The sequence below is a fragment of the Camelus bactrianus genome, chromosome 14 (genome assembly GCF_048773025.1).
Source record: "Camelus bactrianus isolate YW-2024 breed Bactrian camel chromosome 14, ASM4877302v1, whole genome shotgun sequence".
Lineage (NCBI taxonomy): Eukaryota > Metazoa > Chordata > Mammalia > Artiodactyla > Camelidae > Camelus > Camelus bactrianus.
Genome location: NC_133552.1, coordinates 61,711,118 through 61,735,121, shown reverse-complemented (window position 1 = coordinate 61,735,121; position 24,004 = coordinate 61,711,118). Strand labels below are relative to the sequence as shown.

Below are 24,004 nucleotides of genomic sequence, written 5' to 3'. Positions count from 1 at the left end.
ACTTTGGAAACTGGACCTAAACATTTATTATAAAAACTCAGTTTGTAAAGACATCTGTCTCTTCCTGTGGACTGCTCCCCAGCGAAATGATGACTCAGATATAAATGAAGAGAGGGATATGTGGAGACAGAGTTAAATCTCATGTGTCTCTTGATCATACAAGGCATCTTTCTGTACAATTACGTGCACGTGCATTAAGAAAAGGCCCCTCCCCCATCTCAGGAGACAGATACAAATGACATGACAGGTCACAAAAGACTCCTGGTATATTTCTTCCTTCTTGCCATCGCTCAGAAAGTGTCAGTTCAAAGATAGCATCAAAAAAGGTGGTCAAACAGCTGTGCACGGAAATAGTTAACTTCCCTCACTGAGCACAGAATTCATGTGCTGTGGTTGCAATACTGTGTCATAACTGAGGTTCTGAGCCAGATACTGCAGCTTCAGTGTGGACGGAGAACATGGGGAAGCGAAACGACACTCATTTTGAGAGAAGCAGAGAGTGTCCCCTGTGCTGTTGGATACACAAGTCTCCTGGAAAGACTGGTATTAAAATATGTTCCTTTTTCCCCCGGGGGCAGGGAGGGCGAGAGTGTCACTATTTATATTTGGACCATGACACTGCTCAGGGAAAGCTCCTGTATTCAGGTCACTGGGGCTGTGGTCCTGAAAACGCTTTGTGGCCTTGGCCTCTTTTCTAGATGCACTCAGCAGCCTCTAGTTATACATGGGCCCAGACCAAAGACATAGTGCCCCAGGGATGGGGAAGATCAGTGAAAACAAGCATACTATCTCAATAAATATTTAATAATAAAGGCGGTCTGAAATACATTTTATGGGGAATTTAATACCTGTTTTAAATAATATTTACATACTACATTTACTGTAGAAAATAATTCATTAAAGCAATGTGAAATTGCCTTAAGTTTGTGTTAGAACCCTGGACAGCCCTCAGACCAATGGGCAAACAAAATATTTAAGCAACAGAGAGGCTGTTCACATAATGCAGTTATTATGAACAAAGTCTACATTGTATATACCTGAACATGTCTGGGGCTACAACAGGCTTTTTATTAGTTATTTTATACATGAACAGAAGTGATGACATAGTCTTCTGGAAGCAAGACAGTTATGAGGGGCCCTAAATTATCAGGAAGTGTTGCCCATTCAGCTGAAAAACCACTGTCCTGGTTGGCAAATATACACTGTCATGTAAACGTCCATTCTTGAAGGGGCAAAGAAGAAACATATACACAGAATGAGAAGAGAAACGTGTCTTTGACACCTATGCTGGCTCGAAAGTCTTCTCCTCCAAAAACGACTGCATCTAGAAAAAGACCCACTGGAGGCCCGGTCTTTAGTGCTTCTTCACACACTGCCTGTAAAAGAGCAGAACAGAGCCAGATCTCACAGAAACGCACGCATCAGAGAGAAGCAGCACGGTACGCTTCAGTCACAGAAAGCTGCAACTCTTAACACAGTCTGGCTGAAAGCAGTCTTAAAAATGCACCCCAATTCACCCCTTTTGATAGGTATTGAATCTTGTCCAAGATAAGTATGTTGCATCTATTTGTTTTGCTTAATGAATTACATATAGTTTCATTATTAATATAGTTACAATCTGATCACTAGAGAAACCTTCAAGTTAACTCATTCTGACTGTACTATAAGTTATTTCTATTTTTCGAAAATTTGGTTTTGCTTTCAGAGACCCTCCAATAATATACATAAAACCACAGGAGAAAATGAAAGAATTTTTAAATCAGACTAATTCAATTATTTGCACTGGGATCAAGATTTCTTAGTAACTGGTCTCAGGATTAAAGGCATACAATACAAAAATCAACTACTCCAGAGGGGAAAATAAAAATGCAACAAGTCAGCTAAGACGTATTAATAAGCACCTAGGACATTTCTATGTGAAAATAAAGATGAATAACAGCCATCTTAGACATGACTGTGACTCTACAAAGGTGGAGATTCAGCATGCTAATATATGTGGGTGGGGAAGACATGAGGAACCGGTGAGGATACTGTTGTTTAATTTCGGGGGCGGTAAGTGCTTCTAAGTATGTTACGGAATAGAATGGCGAATCAGCACTTAAAATGAAATTACTGTATGAATCTAGTTGCATCTAAGAAATATGCCTTGATTATATTCTTGGAGTTCTGGGGCAGGCTGGAAGAATTTGTGGTTAGTGGTATAAACATGCTGATCATGAGGCCTGAAGCAGCCCCCCAAACATTTGCACTCTGCCCCTCCTGCACGGTCCAGTGGGTCTTAAAGTTTCCTCTCGGAGCGTTTGCCCATGTACTCTCTCTTCAGCACAGTTCAACTATCTTTCTCTGTTTTTGTTTTAGGGATTTCTTCTCTCCTGCCCTTTGAGATGGGGCGCTACAGTGATGTTTACAGCTCAGGTAGAATATGAGGCATGCTGTTTTGGAAAACAATTTAAATGACCACTGATAAATTGGAAAAACAAGCTAGCTAAGAACTTAAGGCAAATAGTTTAATGCAACCATATAACAGTGAAAATGCTTGGCTCAGCTAATCCTCCTGAATGTATCTTAGGAAACATTTTATGTTCTAATGTGGCAAGTTGCAATAACATACTACAAATTATTGTGTATACTAACTCAAAAATAGTAACCTTATCTATTAGACATTATGTCGCTACAAAGAGGCCTGAAAATTTCCCAATAAAAGGCAATTGTTACAAGAGAATAACTGAAAGTTAATTCATAAGAGTGACAAATTTTCATGTATATTTATTCTATAAATGTAATAACTCACAGCAAGAATTTACACAATGATTATTTAATTAAAATTATTACTAGGACTATTTCATTTAAATATTTAGGACTGGGAAGTTTTTCCTTGCTATTTAGCCAATTTCTTTGTTTTCTAAGATGCTCACAACATGGTTTTGGATTATTATAGATAACAAATGGTGCCCAAGGTTTACTTTGCTTATAAATCTTTCTAGAAAAATATTTTAAGATGTTAAAATTGAAAACAAAATTTCACTTTAGGTAATAAATAAAATACTAACCTATTAGCCACATTATGGTTTTCTTACCTTAAAATTGAGCAAACCCATAGCAGTTTCCACAAAAGGGATTAAATTCATAGGTTGTTCAAGTTTTCGGCCTTTCAAGTAGAACGAAAACTTGTCTGAAAACTAAAATAAAAAGTGTCATAGGTGATTAGTGGGGGGAAGATGTACAATCACTGAACTGTAGACACAGAAGTAGTATTGAAGTCTTTGACCTGAGGAAGTAATATCCCAGACCCTTTCGTCCACACAAAAGAATTAAAAAAAAAAAAAAAAAGAAAACGAGGAAAGACCAAAGAAAAAAGGTAACAAAGTTCCCACCAAGCTAAATAGCAAAACACCAACCACTGTAATTTTTTTTTCCTGAGGGAGCAATTTGAGGCCTAGGACTTAGAGGTGGAAGGAGAGACTCTCCAGTTTAAATGTTTTCCTTGGAAACAGACTTCCTTAAGCCCTCTCGCCATCACTTGGTCCAGTGCCAGTGGCAGGCCTCTGAAACAACGCAGGCTTGCTCTACCTGCCATTCTGTTTTTGTTTCGGACCCAGCACGGACATCAGTGTAACTGTGCAGCAGCCCTCTACGTGGAATCCATATTATTCATTATAGCAACACTACCCTTTGTTCAGAGGTTTTTCTTCGTAATTTTTTAGCTTACCTAGGAAGACCTTAAAAAGGAAGTTTAATTCTTTGAAGACCAAAGCTCGCCAATTTTTTCCATGAGACCAGTTCACAGCTAGCTCTGTGCTGCCAGTGGGGTAGCCCAAATTCCAAAATCTATCATCTGGAAACATACAAAAGCTCTTGCACAGATCTCCCCCCACCCCTTTCAAAGGGGGAAAAAAAAACCCCACCACACTCTAAATTGTAAATCTATTATGTCTATCTAGATCTAATAAGATGTGGGGAGATAAAACACACACACACACACAGGTATGATAAAGATAATTTTGTAAATAAAGATGAAAACATATATATCCATTTTAAATTTAAGGAATATTCAGCCATTAATGGATATCAAAGGAAAAGGGAATTTTAATCATCTCTCCATTCAGTCTCAGTTGGGTAAATCATATCTAAGAGATTTGCATAAATATAAACCATCAAAGACTTTTCATCTTCAAAGGGGGTTTCAAGACCCTATAAGCTTTGTACTGTAATCATCGCAGGTCACCACCCTGCAGGAATAGGGCTGCTATGGCAACATAAAAAAACTAATGCTTAAGGCTTAGCATAATATTCTGACTAATAGAAAGGAAACTCATTTTAAAAGCTGGCAGCCTATTTACCAGAAGCAGGATTAGAGGTGTTATTTCCCCTTTTAGCTGCCCCCTCCTTGCCTGTGCAGCCCCCTCCCCACAAAAATCTAATCACTGGGATCTTTAAAAAGCTTTTGAGCAATTTGCAGTAACTTTACAATTAGGCTAAAATAAATCACAGCTTTCAGTAATGAAGAATTATTCCCAGTTGCTCCCACTGCCCCCTCCCTTACTCCGACACCATCACCATCACCTCCTTAGTAACTTTGCAAGGGAAGGAATAACTCAACCAAAATAGCAAGAATGAAGAGAAGGCTACAATTTAAGGGGACAAAATGTATAGCACTCCATGAAAATGAAAATAAAACATAATTTATGTCATATTTAAGCTAGAAAATGGGTAGTAAAATATTAGTGGTTTTGGTTAGTGTTACCTATGCAGTGGAGGAATTTTTTTTCTCATTAAAAAAAAAAAATTTGCAACATTACTTGCCCCATTCTTTGTGATAATAGTTATAACCAGAAAACCTGTAAAGTTGAAAACTAGGTAAACCCTTTACAACATCTATCCTGTTCCTAGTGAGAAAAGTCTCTGATGCCTTTTGTTTTTAAGCCAACAGGGGTATTTAAAAATTAAATATTCTAGCCCATCCTCCTTCTCCTCCTCCCCTTCTTTCTTAAAAAATTGCACTAAGTACTACACAAAAGGTAACTAGTGGAGAAGTTTCAATTAATTTTTTCAAAAGGAGACAATTAAATGTTTCCGGCCTGGTAAAGTGTTCATTTCAGCGAGGTGGAGGGGACTGGGGGGGGCGGGGGGAGGAAAAGAAGGGGGAAAATCACAAAGAGATTGGGGAGGAGATGAAGTAGCAGGGCTCAGCAATTCTTTCAATTCCAGTGCACACCCAATAGTGTGTTGGAAGAATGCACCCTGTTCGGGATTTGTGGGAGAATTGTCCCACGACAAAGGAGGCAGAGTCACGCTTGTTATAGTCCAATAAGCCGTGCCAGTCAAACAAGAACCCACACTAGCGACAAACGGCCAGCAAGAGATTCTCACACAAAAGAAAACAAGGAAGCCACTCTTTCAGTTGTGCATCAGGCCCTGGGTTTTATGCTTCACATAAATACAAACGGAGAGGAAAAAATAAACAGCCCCAAAGACTTCTGTTAACTAGAAATCCTATTTAGATTTCGGTACGTTCCTCACATCCAAGGATTTAAAACAGCGAACAGAAGCCGTAGCTGAAGGCTGGGGTGAGTCCTCCCCTCTTAAATGAGGGGTAATAACGGTGATAAATAGGCATTAGCTATGAAACCAAAAGGGAACAGTGACTTCAGATTCCAGTTCAATCAACTGAAGACACATTCGAACGGGGCAGGAACCCTTGAGGACATTAACCTACTATCACCAGGATCTCCCAGCTTCTGAGGGGCGACCTTGATGAGGAGAACTCCAGTTTAGAAAGTAAATAAGGGCCCTTGAACTCTGGTCTTTAAGAAGACGCCAACGCGGAGCTGTCCAACAGAAAAATACTGGCTGCTCCATATGTAATTCTAAACTTTCTAGTAGCTACATTAAAAGGAGTAAGATGAAACAGGTGAATTCAATTTTAATAATAGGTTTATTTAACCCAATAGATCTGAAATATTATCATTTCAGCATGTAACCAACATAAAAATTGTGGAGATAATTTACATCCTTTTTTTAGGGGTGGAGGTGCTATGAAGTCTTCGAAGCTCCATGTGTATCTTACACTTACAACACATCTCAATTTGGACTTGCCACATCTCAAGTGCTCAGTAGCCAAATGTGTTAGGAAGCCAGGCACTGGAGAGCACAGATCTAACATATCTACATGCATGAAAAAAGTGAGCAGTTTCCTTGGGTACCACAACTAGTACTCAGTGTATCACTTCAGTTGAAGCCACAGCCTTAGACATCACCCCAGATGTGGCATCAAAATCACCACCTTTCCCAGCCTTCCAGCACCTGGGTGTCCTGGGCCCCCTGCCCTGGAGTGGCACAATGGAACTGTATTTTATTCAGCCGAGATCTGCAGAATCATAGTAACCCCTAAATAAAACCTAGCCTCCCGTCGGGTCCACAACCCCCCTTTAACAATTAAAATAATCATAGTAGAATTAGGCCCATTTCAAAGTTTTCTTAAGTAATTTGACATGCCAGGGTTTTATTGGCTGAAAAGTCTGTCATGAAACAAACACACCTGTCAGCAATTTAAAAAGGACGAACTAGAAAACTGTTCAGGAAATAATACCTGCGCTAATTAAAACCACTAGTTAAAAGCTTCCTGTCTCTTCCTCTAGTTGCCCTAAGGAGTGACCTTTTCCTCTCCTCTTCTAGGTTCATTTTTCCCTTTGTGGCTAATGCGTTTTTGCTGTCTGTGATGACTTCAAATGAATCTGCTTAAGAGCCAAGCACATCGCTGCTCTTCCAGGTGGAGGGTTAGGGCCTGGCCAGTGTAGTCTCGGGTAAGCTGGTTTCCAGAGGTTGCTCTGGAGGAGGCTGTTCTGTCTAAACCACAGATCTGTTTGGGCAACAGAAGCATCATTTCAGTAAAGAGCTGTTCCACTGAACACTGAGGGCAACACCAGGTTCTCCTTGTGTGAAGGAAATGTTCTTTGGGGCCCACTTCTTTTGCTCAGTTCCCTTCCTCTCTGCTCTGTGTATGCATTTTCAAAACCTGCAGCATCCAAAGCCTTTGTTTCTGCTACTCCTTCTTAGCCATCCCCAAGTCTTTAATGAAAGCAAAGCACGAGCTACTCACCCACTGGATTTCTTCAGGACCTTCCACCTTCGGGAGCATGAGGCTGGAAGGCAGGACCCGGGACTGCAGGAGGGCCTCCAGATCTTTTTCGGCCAGACCACTGGACACTGAGTTGATTCTCACACATTTTTCAGTTGCGCCCAGATCAAAGTCTTCGAGAGTTTTTACTATTCTCAATCGAGCTTCATTCTATAAGTGTAGATAAAACATATCTCCTAAGTTTTTTTTTATCATTGATAGAAAACACAATCAAACCATCCATGAAACTGCTCTGTGGATTCAGAGTCTGAGCACCATTACTGTATCTATTATGTCCACCAAATGAGTGGCATTTGAAATGAGTCATCCAATCTGATGGGCAAGTAATTGATTTCTAGACTTGATTCAAGGTGACGACAGTGAGATGAACACCACTATAATGCATGTTGGTGAATCTCGGTCATTAGCATTACTTCCTAATTGAAAGGGTAAAATAAAGAATAGGTGACATTTACTGAGCATTTACTAAGCACCAGACATGGTGCCAAGTGCTTTACCTTTATTTTCTCATTTAATAAATACAGGAAACCAGATAACATACGGATAATGGTGGTCTTGACTGCCAGCATATTCACATTAGGGAAAAAATACAAGGATTTGTTTTTCTCTTTCCACATGCTTCTTGCTTTTTTATTCACTTAAAAAATTCTTTTTGCAACTGAGTTGAATCTTGACATTCAATTAAGAATGCGCTCACAGGAAATGACACTCCACACTACAACAAAGCTCTGACTTATTCAGATGGAAGGCAATAATACCACCAAGAAATCCCTTCATAAAGTGGTAGACAAATACATTTTTTTCTTTGATTTGACAGTCTTTGCTCCACAGTTAAGAAAAGCTGAAATGCTGAAAGTCTGCTTTAGTATTTGAATTATCCCCAGAGAAACTGTATGAAACCAAACATGTAATTTATTGGCTCTGAGCTGGGGATGAAGGTAGGGCAGGGGGTGGGGAGCGGGGAGTGCACTGAGGGGGCGGGGGGCTGGAATTGGGAGAAAGAAAGCGCTTGGGGTCATTACTTCCTGCCAATTTCAGTTTCAAAAACAAATTCCTCCAACTTGCCAATAGCCCTCAACAAATTCTCATTGTCAGAATGAACACTTATCAAAAGTAGTTTCATTTGGGAAGGGTTTTTATGATACTAATAAAACTTTAAAGCTTCTCACTGCTGATGAAGTGGTTTGGAAAAAAAAAAAAAAAGTCCTAACAATGTACAGCCATTTGAACAGCAATACTTACTTAGGAAAATAGCAAACCAAAGCAGGGAGGAAAAAGAATCATTTAAGCCAATATTGAGACTAAGTCCAATCAAGGAGACGAGCCAGGACAGTAGATTTAAACCAGACGGATGTAGGTCTATGACCGGGTGGAAGCAGGGAAGGCCTCCAAATGTGGTCTGAGTTAGACGGTGTGAGGAAACCAGCTTAGAGCTGTCAGGTCAGATGGAAGCAGAGTACCAGTGTAGGAGCAGTTTAAGACAGCTCTGCGGAATCCTAACTCACTGAGTTCTGACTGCCAATAATTAGGCCAGGCTTAGACAACAGCAAGAGAGGGCTCACACTAGCTCAACGGAGGGAGGATGCAGCAGCCAGTGGCTTGGTCCTACACCGTGCTGTGGGCCGTTCCACTGCGATAAAACGCATCCACTTGCTCTATCATGCCCTCTTGCTATGATCACTAAATAGGAAAATCCGGAAGGTGAAGAGCAGAAGCCAGCTCAATAGCATGATTCCAAGGATGCTTCCTATGTAAATTTAGATCCACGGCCTCAGAGAACCTAGGATGCGCTATGCTCCGTGTAGTGAAGCACAGCCACAAACTCGGGATGGCTCCACCTTGGAAATGTTGCGACTTCCAGGGTCGCTTTCAAGAGCAGGTCGGGCTTGTAAAGGGGTCTACTGGGACAAAGTGAATGGAAAACGGAAGGGAACTAACTAGATCGTTTAGGAGGAAGTACATTTTAAAACTTGAGTTATTTGAACCATCATTTCCACCCTGCAGTTTAATCTGCATGTGCGCTCAAGGACACAGGATCCCTGGCAACATCAACTTCCTAAACTGTTAATGTTGGTGTCAAACAAAATCTGACCTCTAAGCTGTTTTGCTGTTTCACTTGGATTTGGAGGGGACTGTTTGTTCAAAGCTCATGTTCTAAACCTGTTTGTGATTTTTATCTGAAGTCAGATTACCATGGTTTCAGCACATTCTGGTTTACTTAGTAAAATTTAGCCCTTGTGAAATTGGCTGCAAATGAAGGACCCCATTCCAACTTCAGGCATAATCTGATTAGTACTTTTAATGTTATAATAATGAGCAGTGAATACTCAGCATTTTATTAGACTTTTTTTTTTTCTCTTTCTGGCTCAGAATTAAAACCAAGCTCTTTCCACTTCATCATTCTGTACCTTTCCAAAAAAAGATGACGGCTTTGGAAGTATATTGCCATACAACACTCTTACTAACAGGCTGTTGCTTGTGGCAATTTACACAAACCAAGTGTGCATCCCTCTGCTCTGTCTCCCCAAATATCCAACAACTTCACTGAATTTACACCAACCAACAAGAATGTTGATTTTTTTTTTCTTTTTGATATTTTAATGGTGAAATATGTTACTGTGCTAGCACACACACCCATACCATCTGTTGGGTGAGAGGAAGGCAGTTTCTAAGAACAATTAAGTTTAGTTCTGAGTGTTCAGCTAGAGAGAGCCACAGTCCACCAGTTGTGAGAAGAAAGAAATTCTGTTCATGCTGTTCTGTCTCCCTCTCTCTAACACGTACCTTATTTCTTGCTACCGTCTCTCTTACATCGCTCTCATCTCCATCACCTCACTCCCTTCACTCTTTCAATCTCTTTTTCTCTGGCTGCTGTTTGGTCCTGACCATCCCTCCAATTTCCATCTCATTAGGGGGATTAGTGAGACTCAGCCTGGCAGACACCACCTTCTCAGAAGGGCTACCCAGGTGATCTGCTGAGATTATTGGGAGGTAAGTAATCCCTGGAGAAAGAAGGAAAAGGAAATGAAAGCAAAAAGAGGCCACTGAAAAACGACTCTTTTTGGGGGGGGGGGGTCTCTTACATTCTGGTCGCAAAATGGGTTGTTTAAAATGAGGTTTAGAGAAACTGCATTCTAGACGCATTAACACTACAGGATGGCCTTGGTAAGCATTTCTCAGTACAGAATGAACTTGTCCTCCTAAGATCTGACAACCTGAAAGAGGGAACAATGAAATTAAAGAGCTTCATCGACAGTTACATTAGATTTTTTGCGGAGACTAAATACCATCGTGTGTTCTAATGTTTGATTCCAGAGGCGGGTTTTGCAGAGGTCACAAAGAAAGTTGGCACGAATTGGAATCTTCCCAGGCCCTGGTTTAAATGGTGGTGTTACCAAAGTTCCCACATTCAATCGATATTTCGTGCCATGGGCGGCTCAGTGCAGTGGACCAGTGGCTAATAAACTTGTCCTTATACATAAGCCACCGTATTATGTGACTCTGTCTGGGCCAGGAACCAAGGCGTGCTATGATTTCAGAGATGGGGTTCTTATCACCTGGGGAAGGGACACGCTCTGCTGACGTAAGAAAGCGGATAAATCAACCATCACCAAGACCTGCAGACTCCGAAATTAAAGGAGAAAATATGCGTGCAGTTGGTTCAATTGGCACCCATTAAAGCTAATAACTAATCATCCTCACAAGTTTCTAGCTCAGAATGATCAAATCTGCAAAGAAAACAACATCCGTCCGCTTTTACACTCCACTGGAAGAGGTGGTCCCTCGCGGCGGGGCGGCACAGTCTCGCCATCTGGAGAATAAATCGAGTGTGAAGTACAGTATAGTTTGGGACCAAGCTCCGTGGCGGCAGCTCAGCAGTCAGTTCATTAGTTCCAAACTTCCAGGGATTAGAGCAGCATCAATTCTACTGTCGGATAGGAAGAGACAGACAGGACACGAGATTCAAGGAGGATTGTGACAACCAGGAGGAGCCCCTTGGGCTTATTTATGAAACTACAAAGTATAAACATACCCAAATAAGTGCCTTAAATAATAGCATTATTACAGTTTCATAATATCTGAATTAACACCTTTCTCTTCCTCCACCCCCGCCCCCCAAACTTTGTATGTTAATATACAGTTGTTTTCAGAGGAAATTGCAAAGACGACCCTGGATGCAACAGGAGCAGTGAGAAAGCCATGCCGCCGAAAAGAGACTTGGTAATTAAGAAATACGAAAGACTTTCTAGGCTCTAGGGAGATGCATAACTTCTGTGATTTTTAAAAGTGAGCAATTAATAGTTTCATCCTACAAAAGGCAAATCGCCATGCCACATATTCAAAAACACTAGTGAATTCTGTCATTTCTGAATCTGTCCATCTCATTTCCCTTCCATTTTATGTAATTATGTAATCATTTTATGTAAAATGTCATAGGCATGGAGTGGATCAAATCTGGGGCATAAGTCTTTGATACGAACACCTATACGAAAAGTGTTTTTTGAAAATTTTGGGATCATTTGGTTTAAGATAAAAAATTCTGATGAATTGTTCCATTTAAGGATCTCCTTTTTCATATAACTTCTCTTTATACATTTCTATTAAAAAACAGAAGTGCCTGTGTCATAAACATGTTATCACTAGTATATTAGTATATTCTTCTTACAAATGTATAAAAATGTATTCTAATCACAGAGACTGTTGTAGTGACTGCATTAGAAAAGAAGACAAATTCTCATTGATTATTACAATCTGATAGTGTTTCTTTAGGTAAGGTGATAGTGTTAAGTTTTGTATCCCATTGTTTTTCCCACATTAAAAAAGATTAAGGCTTGCCTATTTTTGAAAAAAGAAAATCTATAGCAATATTGAACATACCATGAGTTAACTGGTTTAAAATTTCATTCACTGATAATACCAAAAGCACAGGTAACAACAATAACAAAAATAAATAAATTTGATTTCATGAAAAATTTTAAATGTTGTGCATCAAAAAGCACTATCAAGAGAGTAAGAAGGCAAACCACAGGATGGGAGAGAATATTTGCAAATCATATACCTGACAAAGGAACATATATTCTGAATATATACAGAACTCCTAAACCTCAACAACAACAAAACAAACAACACAATTCAAAAATGGGCAAAGGACTTGAACAGACATTTTTCCAAAGAAGATGTACAAATGGCCAATAAGCACATGAAAAGATGCTCAATATTATTGATCACTAGAGAAATGCAAATTAAAACCTCAACGAGATAACACTTCACACCCATTAGGATGGCTACCATCAAACAAACAAACAAACAAACAAAAAAACACGCACAAAAAAAAACTTTTGTGCACTATTGGTAGAAATGTAAAATGGTATAGGCACTATAGAAAATAGTATGGTGGTTTCTCAAAAAATTAAAAATAGAATTAGCATGTGATACTGCAATTCCACTTCCGGATATGTACCCAAAAGCAGCGAAAGCAGGTCTTGAAGAGATTATTTGTACACCCATGTTTACAGCAGCACTTTTCACAATAGCTAAAACCTGGAAGCAATCCAAGTGTCCACTGACAGAAGAATGGATAAACAAGATGTGTTAAATACGTACAATGGAATATTATTCAACTTTAAAAAGGAAATCCTGACACATGCTTCAACATGGATAAACTCTGAAGACATTATGCTAAGTGAAATAAGCCAGTCACAAAAAGACAAGTACTGTTTGATTCCACTTAATACGAGGTGCTTAAGAGTAGCCAAAATCATAGAGATAGAAAGTGTAGTGGTGGTGGCCAGGGGCTGGGGGGAGGAGGGTGGGAGTTATTGTTTAATGGGTATAGGATTTCAGTTTTACAAAATGAAAAGAGTTATGGGAATAGATAATGGTTGGACAACAGTGTGAATGTATTCAATAACCACTTAATGATATACTTAAAATGGTTAAGACAGTGAATTTTCTGTTATATGTATTTGATTACAATAAACAAAGAGAAAGAAAATTCATTTATTGATTTCACTCAACAAAGGATTATATCCCCGGCACTCCGTTTGCTCTGAAACTGTAGACTCGGTAGAGCAAGTTTCTGATGTGTTAATCATGGAAGATCCTTTAAAACACAGGTTTATTAAAATGCCAAATCAACTTTCATTCAAAGGACTAAGAAGGCTCAGGATGTGCTGGTGTACAAGCAGCTCTTTGAGTTTCTGTTTTCAATTTTGGGAGGTATATACCCAGCAGAAAGAATTGCTGGGCATATAGTAACTCTATGTTCAGCTTTTTAAGGATCTGCCAAACTGTTTTCCACAATGGTTGCACCATTTTACAGTCCCATCAGCAATGTATCAGAGTTTCAAATTTCTCCACACTCTTGCCAACACATTACTTTTTCCTTCGTTTGTTTTTGACAGTAGCCATCCCAGTGGGTGTGATATGGTATGTCATTGGGATTTTGCTTTGCATTTCTCCTAGACTTACGATGGAGTCACGTCCTGATAAACGCGTCATAAGCTGAAAAATATCGTAAGTTGAGAATGCGTTTAATACACCTAACCTACTGAACATCATAACTCAGTCTAACCTACTTTAAATGTGCTCTGAACACTTAAATTAGCTTATAATCGGGCAAAATCATCTAAACATGAATATATCATGTAATTTGCTAAGTATTGTACTGAAAGTGAAAAACTTTCAGTCAGTGAATGTTTGAGCAGAGAGAGTTTGCAACTGAATCAACTGTTGACCCTTGTGATCATGTTGCTGACTGGGAACTATGGCTCACTGTCACTGCCCAGCATCATGAGAGAGGATGGGATCACATATCACTAGACCAGGAAAAAATCAAAATTCAAATTATGCAGCAATCCCACTCCTGGGCATATATCTCAAGGAAATTATAATTCAAAAAGATACATGCACCCCAGTGTTCACAGCAGCACTATTTACAATAGCCAAGACATAGAAGCAACCTAAATGTACATCAACAGATGACTGGATAAAAAAGTTGTGGTATATTTATACAACGGAATACTACTCAGCCATAAAAAAGAATAAAATACTGCCATTTGCAGCAACATGGATGGACCTAGAGATCATCATACTAAGTGAAGTAAGCCAGAAAGAGAAAGAAAAATACCATATGATATCACTTACATATGGAATCTAAAAAAAAGGACACAAATGAACTTATTTACAAAATAGAGAGACTCACAGACATAGAAAACAAATTTATGTTTACGGGGTGATAAGGAAGGATAAATTGGGAGTTCAGGATTTGCAGATACTAACTACTATATTTAAATAGATAAATAATAAGGTTCTACTGTATAGCACAGGAAACTATATTTAATATCTTGTAACAGCCTATAATGAAAAGGAATATATATATATATATGTGTGTGTGTGTGTGTGTGTGTATAACTGAATTACTATGCTATATACCAGAAATTAACAAATTGTAAATTGATACACTTCAATAGAAAAAAAAAAAAACCCAAAATTCAAAGTACAGTTTCTACTGAATGTGTATTGCTTTTGTACTGTCATAAAGTTGAACCACTATAAGTCAGGGACCATCTATACTGTCTTTGGAGAAATGTCTATTCTAGTCCTCTGCCCGTTGGAAAAAAATGGGCTGTTTGTCTTTTTGTTGTTGGATTATGAGTGTTCTTTATATATTCTACATATTAAATCCTTATCAGATATGATTCACAAGTACCTTCTATTCTGCAGGTTGTCATTTCACTTTCTTAAGAGATGTCATTTCACTTTCTATGATACACAAAAGTTATAATTTTGCTGAAGTCCAATTTATCTATTTTTTCTTTTATAGTTTGTGCTTTTGTTATCATTTTGAGATTCCTGCCTAATCCAAAGGCACGAAGATTTACACCCATGTCTTCCTCTAATAGTTCTACAGTTTTAACTCTAACATTTAGGTCCTTGATATATTTTGGGTCTACACATTTGTATACGGTGTGAAGTCAGGAGGCTTGTGATATTTTTATTTTGTGGTTTCAGTCTTCATCTCTCAACAAAATACAGTGAAAATTCCCTGGGAAGAGAAAAGTCAAGAGAAAAGAATGGGCTTACTGCCATCAGCCTCTTCACGCGGCTCTGCCCTAGCCCCCGCTGGGGAGTGGCTGGTGTTGGGCTCTCCTGTTGCCACAGTCCCATCTACCACCTTCCTCTTTCACCCGTTTCCCCACCTGCTACTGCTGGATTTTCCTCAACTGTACGTGACAGGCCTTATGTATGCTTTTGTTTGTTTGTTTGTTTTTAGGACCTTGCAAGACTTCCCCATGAGCCTCTGAGGGACCTCAAACCCAAACCTATAGGAAAACGTGGAGCTAGTCCTGAGAAGATTTCCTGTGTGGGCATAGCTACATGTGGTTTTTGCATTTCTTGTTAATTTTATGACTTCATAGTGGGGCTTTGAGGTACACTTTGCACACAACTCTTTAAAAAGACAAAGTATTTGCTTACTAAAGCTTGTGTAGCCTTTCTCAATGCCAATAGCCACCACCAGGCTCAGATTTGACTGGACCTCTGGAGTCTGCAAGTTCATGGCTCTTTCTGCTCATTATTTCCTTTGTTCTCACTCATTGCTTGTTCTCAGCCTCAGAAGGGCAAAGTTATTTCTGTTTTCTAGCAGGGTGCCAGAGGCACAGGCATGAGATTTGCTCCAAGTGAGACAATCTGAGTGAGGAATGGGGTGTTCTGGCATGCTCTCTTCTGAGGGGGCCGTTAGCCATGTCTACATAATGGGGAGGATCCAGAGGAAAACTGAACAATGTCATCACTCATTAGCTGTTCTATGTACTTGAGGCCAAACCACCAGGTACTTGAAAACATTTAGATACCTGATAGGATTTGTCCTTTAAAAAAAAAAGTGTTTGTGATTATGAAAAGAAAATTTCCTGAATACTATTCTTACATTCTGCCTGATGTCCCTGGTCTGGTGTAATTAAAATTTTTTAATGAGAAGGAGAGAGATCAATCACATGCTATCCACTGAGCTCAGTGCCAGGGACAGGTATGGGGGGTAGGGAAAGATACATAAATCACCCTGTACTGATACATGCATCAACAGAGGAAAGTATCATCTAGTTGCGGCACTGAAAGGCCCACAGAATGAGAAGTGAAATAACAGGTCCAGGCAGTGGAACAGACAATAGGGCCATGGGACTCAGAGGCAGGAGGGAGCACCTCAGGATGAGACTGGAGGCAGAAGAGGTGAGGGTTTCAATAGGTGCACTGAGGAGGGGGGAGCACCCAGCAGAGAGCGGGTAAAGGGCAGGGGCAGGAACAGTGAGTGAATGAAAAGGCAGATGATCATATGAGGTTAGGGAGGGAAGGTGCTGGCGTGAGGAGATGGAAAGAAAGACAGGAGATTCCCAAGCAAGCAGGGATGAGCCCATGGTTTAGGAATACGAGGGCTGAGGCCCTGTTCCTTTGGGGAAGGACAGGGTGATGGGGGAGGTGGGACAAGGATCACAGTTCAGATGAGGAAGTAGCTTCCACAGTGGAAGCTGCCTGGTGCTCAGGCCTGGAAAGAGGGAAGGTCCACCCCACAGCCCCTCGAGCACTAAGTGGAGAAGGTCCCTGCTTGGGCCCGTCCTGGCCACGGGCAACTTCCCCATCCCTGGAGCACAAGCTTTTATCGCAAGAGGGCCTCCAGTCTCAGAGTTACTCTTTTTGTCTTTGGAGCGGGTGTTTGTACGCAAGTGTCAGACCTGTGGGATTCATAGCACCGTACCCTGAAAGCGAAACAGAAAGTCCACGCAGAATGGGACGGCCGGCCCACCTAGGTCCCTGCGCCCTGGCCCTCTGACAGGGTGAAGGTGGCTCCCTTCCCACCTGGTGCAAAGCACAGCCCCAAGCAAAGCTGCCCTCTCCCCCTTGGCTTGCTCTATTTGTGTCTGGCGACTTCTCCGGAGTTCGAGGAGTAATTAACTGTTTTGGTTTAAAAGCCCTCCCGCTGGGTTGCAGTCTGCGTGGGAGAATAAAAGTAAACAAGCAAAAGGGAACTGTGTCATCAAAGAACTCTGCACTTACCTTTCTTCATTATAAGGATAAAAACGCTGCCATGTGCCACAGGCGTCATGGATTCACCCACGCAGGCAGGGCCACGGGCCTTTCATGCTTTTTTAACAGTAAATCAGGAGTGACTGGTTCATAATGTAATGAGGCAGCCTTGCCACGGTTCCAGATACCCATCAGGTATCAGCCGTGTCACCTGTCCTGGCCTGAGACGTTTTACTGGGAAGCTCTCAACATATTTTGGCTGATGATTTACTTCCGTTACCTCTCACACCAGTGGTGAGATATACTGCCAGAAACGGATTCAGATGGTCCCCTTACTGTATCAAGAACCAGTTTTTCTTTTTTTTAAAAAAGCCCAAAGCTTCTTTGCTTCTATGGAGGAAAACATTTGTTTCCCTGCCCATCACCAAATTTTGGAGGCAAGTCGGGTTGCTTCTCTCCGAGGCTGCGCTAAGGTAGGTTATGAAGGAGTTGGGCCGCGCCCACGGTGCTGCTGGGAAGTTCCTGTCTGTGTGCCAAGTGCTTCAACAACACTTCGTTAAGGTGATGACACAAAGAATCTTGTCTCCATAAGTAGGAGGTTATAAAAGCTTACAGACAGAGTATACATGTCTAATGATAAGGCACAAACAGCCCTGCAATTAAGCAAACCAAGCTGACAGGGACCTGAGCTAGCGGATGGCTCAAGGCCTTGACTTCTACTCTGGGCAGGAAGCTTTTACCCATGGCAGAGAGCATCCCAAACAGGATTCTTTCTATTCCTTAATGTTAATTAGTCTTCCCAGCAGCCATGAATGAAGAAATCAGGTCACTGAATAAGCTCTGGGATGGCACAAACAGAACATAAAAAAGTAGTCCTTACGGGACACTAAACTGGATCATTTTTTCGCACAAAATGCTTTTTTAAGGTAGGTGAGGCTTTCAAACTCAAAGGAATTTTAAAACTGCCCACACAACATTACCAGTTGGTTCCACTTTTGTGTATTTTGATTTATCGCTCAAATATACATTCATAGCCTCATTTTATAGGAGCTAATTTATTTTTCATGCCTTGTTTGTCTTGCTTCCTAATTATTTCTCAAAGAAAGCGGTAATTAAAAGAAGACCTCATTTCTTTTAGGTGGCAAATGTACAGGTATTTTAAAGGGTAGAACTTTCCCACCTTATTCCTTATCCATTTTTAGTGTAAAATCAACAAGGAAGAGAAAAGAAAAATATAATGTGTAAAATGGAAGAGTGGAGGATAATGATGGCCATCAGAATATTCTATTTTTAAAAAGGCAGATTCTGCGCTTTGAGAACTAAGGTTTAGGTACAGAGAAGGGCCCTTCTCAAGGACCCGGCCACCTGGAGGCTCCTCTCTGCTGACTGCCACAGCATAGGCCACAATTCCTCTGAAAACAGGTCCTGGGGAGACACTGGCAGAGCCCAGAGTCCTCTTCCCTAGCTCACGGACACAGATCTTCTGTAATTAAATGTTTTCCTCGAGAAAATGCTAGCAAAACAATGCAATGGCAGGCACCACACTCAGTCTTCATTGCGTTTTACACCTTTTCCTCTTGCCAGCTCTTCACACAGACTTTTTCCGCGGCTTCGTTCCTTCGCCCGTGCCAGGCAGGCTCACTGTGGAACCACTTGGGTTTTCTTCCCTCTTTTTGTGCCCAGTAAATTTTCATAAAGCATTTAACGTGAGAGCAAGCAGGTTAATTTGCCGTGCCGGTGAGCCAGGCTCTCGGAAGGCTCCCCGCAACACTGTCATGTTTTGGCGCCAGAGTCAGAGGCCTCAGTCCCAGTGGCGAGGATGCTTGCCAGAGCCTTCTCTGTGCAGACACCAGGTGTGATTTAACATAACAGACTGTGTGGACGCTCAGCAGCTTCTCTAATCCATGCGTCAGAACCAAATCACAGTCTTTGTGTGAGAGGAAGATGAAAAGTCTCATGGGCTAGAAGTTCTGCCAGGAAAGGCTTCTGGACAGAGAAGAAATGGAAAATCATCCTATCTTGCAACAAACACCTGGTTTCAGGAACACTGAGGTTCTTCTTCACGGTATCTGTACCTTGTTAAAATCCCCTGTCATATCATACTGCTCTTTTCCTCTAACAACAGGTAGGCAATGAAAACCAAAGCTTTTTTTTTTTCATATGTGAACAGAATATACAAAAAATAGAATTACAAGGAAATTAAAAAACTCACTGAATTCAGTCTTGGATCTATACCTCGTCAGCTGCTGAACCAGGCATGAAGCCCTGGTGGACACTGACTTTGCATGCTGATGCTGTAGGTATCAGCCTTCACAGCAATGATGAAGGTGGCGGAGGAAGGCCCAGAGGGAAGAAGCCAAGCTTGGTGGCCAGCACAGTGCAGTCCCGGGGGTGAGAACAGCAAGCTCCCCACAGACGGCAAGCTTAGTCAAAAGGACGGGCCCAAAGCAGACGTACAGATCGCCCTACAGGGAGAGGGGCTGAGGTCACATGAATATGATTTTAGGACAAGCTTAGCAAACACAACTGCTGGAATTAGCAGCCTTTTTGTCCAGATCACTACCACAGGGCAATTTAATGCTCAGTATGTAGAGTTAGTTAATAGAGAGGACCAGTGGTGTTTGAATGCCGAGCGATATAGCTTTGGAATGAAGTCTGTGTGCGCAGACATTCAAAATCACCCGAAAACGATGACGTACGTGTACACACAGTTCAAAGGGCTTATGTCTCATTTGTCCTCACAGCAGTGCTGAGGTGTAGACAGGGCAGGTATTATCCACGTTTGCCTGAAGAACATGGGGGTTATAAGACTGAACTTATCCCACAGCTAGTCAGCAGTCAAGATGAGGAAGAACTTACATGTCAGGCTCCCAGTCTTGTGCGCTGTCTGCAGAACTCCTCTTTGTATCTTATAGAGTCTATGATTTACCCAATAGCCTATAATGAACTATTTGTTTCCTGCTTACACTCAGTAGAGGAGATTCTGTGGATGGCTACCCGGAACCCTGGCTGGTAAGGGGATCATAGACATGTGCCTCATACCATCTGTCCTTTTCATACAATAGGCAGGAAACATTTTATGTAGGGGATAATCTATATAACCATTTGCAATGAATGCAGAGTATTCTATTGCATGGACATATCATAGTTTATCTAATCAATCCTCTAATGATTAAGATGTAAATTTTCCCTGATTTTTTTTGCTATTAATTAATTTTATTCAACAGATATTTACTGAATACTCGTCACGTGCCAGGTACTACTTTAGGTGATGGAGATAACAACTCCCTGCCTACACAGAACTTATGCTCCTGTCAGGAAAACAACTAATAAGCAAGTAAACCAATAAATAAATGCAGGCTGTGAAAAGATCTAGTAAGAGAACAGAACTTAGTAATGAGGGGAAGATGCTTGAGATGAGGTGGCAAAGCAGCTTCTCTGAGGATGTGACATTTGCCCTGATACCTAAAAGACTATACACAAAGCTGTAATGAATATCCCCAAACATGCAGCTTACAGCACTTGTCTGGATATTCCCTCAGGATAAATCCTAGAAGTGCAAATGCAAAGTCAAATCACATGCTCATTTAGGCACCAAAAGAATGGCTGTGAAATTCCAACTCTCAGAGCCTCCTTCTAAACCGGTTCTGAATCCAGCAAGTCTAGGTTTCAGTCCCAACTGGGCTAATGATTGGCTAAGAGACTGGACAGTCTCTGAAAAATGGGGACAATAAAAGTGCCTGACTCAGGAATTAGTGAGAATTAAAAAAGGTATAACATAAGTGGTTAATAAATGTTAGATTAAAAAAATACATGCTCATTCAAACACATATACTAAAATAAATTGCTGTTTTTAAAAGGGCTGTACAAATTTAAATCCCATATCCTGGTGCCCACCTACTTGGGGTTGGTTCTGAGCTCATACTAACTTCAGCTGTTTTCAATAACCCGGCGTCCGCACTCCAGGACTGTAGCCACGTGAGGACAGGGATGGTATCTCATGCCTCTTGTGTCCCTAGTGCCCAAATGAAAGGAAGACACAGGGGGCTCGTCTCCTTGCACTGAGGACAGTCCTCAAAGAAGCCAATACACTCACAGACAATGGGAACTAGCTTGTCCACTGAATTGTAGACCTTTCATTTGTATGAAATCAGATCTTGAGATATCTGAAGTCTACTTTCTTATGGGCGCCACGGGCTTCAGTTTGCTGGATTCTTCAGGGGGGCAGGTAAGTCTAGTGTGCTCACCATTACTTGATAAAAAAACCCCACAAATAGTAACCTGCTGAGTGTTTTGTTTCAATTTAGAAACCCCAAACCTGGAATCTTGAATCAGTGCCTTGGCAGGAATGGAAGGCCATAGGTTGCAGATGGCAAATGACTCACTGCAATCTGAAAGGATTGATACTGTTGGTATAAAAACATGACCACGTTCCCTTTCTTCCTTTGTCCATCTGCTGCTGTTGTGGTTTAGGACTGAGGATGATTTTAAAGATTTAAATTTGGACTGCACGTAAGCTGTTTCTCAAGCCACATGGAATATGTTTTGGCAACAAGCACTACTTTTGGTGCTGTCTAAGAAGGCAGTAAAGAACAAAAATTTTTTAATCTTTTTTCGGGTTATATGCATATGTCAACTTTTTGAATGGAGGTAGTTGTGAGTAAGAGTAAGGTAGTGAATTATATACAGTGAGTTAATTTCTTCTTCTTTTTTTTTTTTTTTTTTTTTTAAAAGAAGGGAGAGCAAGGGTTAGGGAGGAGAATGAAGGAATGATGACTGTAAGGAAAAGTGCCAGAATATCTCCTGGTTTCTCTGATCATCTTAGGTATGTTAGTCTTGTCTCCATAACCAGACAGATGAGATAAGCTCGTTGGGGTCAGACCGTGATTTGAAGCCCTCAGAGTTCCTAGCATAGCATGGGGCACAGAGTAGCTGTCCTAACTGGGAACTAAAACTGGTATGATTAACTTGAGAGTCAGATGGGGGGTCTAGTCTCCCCGGCTTCCTGCCCCTGCCACACATGCATGCACACACGAAGCATTGTTTCCTCCACATCTGTGAGGGTCCTGCAGCAAGAAGCGTGCCCCATCCTTAGGTCTGGTGGATTCTTTCTTATATTTTGTGAACATGATCAGTTACAGGTCCTGGAGTAAGAAACACAGAGACTCAGTCTAAGAGTTGGGAGGGGTCTTTAAAGATATCCCCAGGAAGCTCTGTCTAGGCAGGACCCCCTTTTGTCCTCTTGGTTGGTTATTATTCTGCTTCTGTGTGAACATGGCCACTGGGCAGCTCTTCAGATACCTGAGGATGGTTATTATGTTTCCTGAGTCTTGTGTCTTCAAACACTCTTAGGTCTAATAATTGTCTCTCTGGAAGCGCATGATGCAGATTCAACATCCTCTCACTTCTGAGTTGCCCTCCTCTGGACATACCCAGATTTGGGGATGACACGCCCTCCCACTGTTTTTCGTCTGGGTGTTGTGCCCAGCCTGTGACGGCATTATGTTCCAACTGGCTGGCCACACAGGAGACTCATAAGAAGGCTGATAAAAAGTTTTGGCTGATTATAATGTTAGACTAACTCTTCAGCCACTCAGTGTGCTTAACAACATGGCTTCCATTGCAGCCTTCTTAAATCCAGCCATTCTTGATACCAGTTTTTCAGTTTTTCAAAAAGGTTTTGAGAATGCTAAATGTTTAATAACACAGTAATGTGGAAGATTACTGGATTTCATAAAAGCTTAGCTTTCTTCCTAGGATAAGCAACACATGTATTAAGGATTATTATTTTTATTATTATTTTGCAACTCACTTGTCTCTGCCAGGGAAAATATGCCACAAATGGCAGCATTCCCAAGATAAAAATCTGAGGTGTCTGGGGGCCTCGGTTTCTAAACCTGCAAGATGAGCCCTGAATTTTTTTCTGGCTTTGACATTCTGTCTTCTCTGTATAGCCTGCTATGGTCAGTTGTCTCAAGAGAACCCCTTCCTTACAATAGTAGAAATATGTGCCTTTATTACTTCCTTTTTGGGTAGAAATAATAACATTCTGCTGGCCTAATATTTTAATGGTAGAAAAGTGCAAAATAGCTAATGTTTTGAGTGTTCTTTTGTTTTAAACATAAAAGCTTTCAAAATTTGTCATTTTAGATGGAATAAGGTTTTTAAAAGTTAGCTGAAACGTATTATTTAGCTTTATAAGTACACTAATACATAATTATTTATCCATAATCAAAGAACAGATAATGCCTACCAATCTTTAAACTGCGTAAAAGAAGCATTAATGGATATAAAAACACTGGGATTTTGAGAACTTAAAACTAGTTGGTTTGGAGGAGGGCAAATCAGTAAATAAACCAAAGTTTGTAGTTTTTAAGATCCATTTTTCATTTATAGTTAAGAAGCTATATGATGAACCTTTCAAAGTATTTAGCATTGTATTTCTCTGCTCCTCTTGGTATTTGGCTTCCTTGATTGGTTTGGGTGGGGCTTAGGTATTTTTCAAGGCTCCTCTGGTGATTCTGACGGACAGTCATGGTTGAGGACCCTCCCCCTAAAGGCACACGCAAATGCCTTGCCTGCTGGCAAGCAGCCCTCAAGGCACAGGTGAAGAAAAGCCTACTTGGGGAGAGGAACCCAGCAGCCTCTTAGCATTTGCCAGAAGCCTTCAAGGGCAGGCATCACATGGTGGTTGCACAGGAGTGTGGCAGAGACTGCTAATGGCCCCAGCATTCATCCTCCCCTTTTCCTTTGACTTTTAGCAGAGCACATGTTCTCCCTTTAAAAGCCTGCATTTCCCAGCCGTACTTGCAGTTAGGATGTGAATGGAACATAACTATGTGCGCA

At 41.0% G+C, this 24,004-nt stretch overlaps 1 protein-coding gene across 2 annotated transcripts in view; it reads right to left on the bottom strand.

Moving 5' to 3' along the window:
* CLYBL (citramalyl-CoA lyase) overlaps positions 1-24,004 on the bottom strand; it is a 205,527-nt gene that overhangs the window by 27,690 nt on the left and 153,833 nt on the right. For both annotated transcript variants that reach the window (XM_074378471.1, XM_074378472.1), the window contains exons 3-5: positions 7,100-7,288; positions 3,078-3,179; positions 1,283-1,376 (exon numbers count right to left, since the gene is read on the bottom strand). In XM_074378471.1, coding sequence (XP_074234572.1) covers positions 1,283-1,376; positions 3,078-3,179; positions 7,100-7,288 — 385 coding nt within the window. The remainder of the gene's footprint in view (positions 1-1,282; positions 1,377-3,077; positions 3,180-7,099; positions 7,289-24,004) is intronic.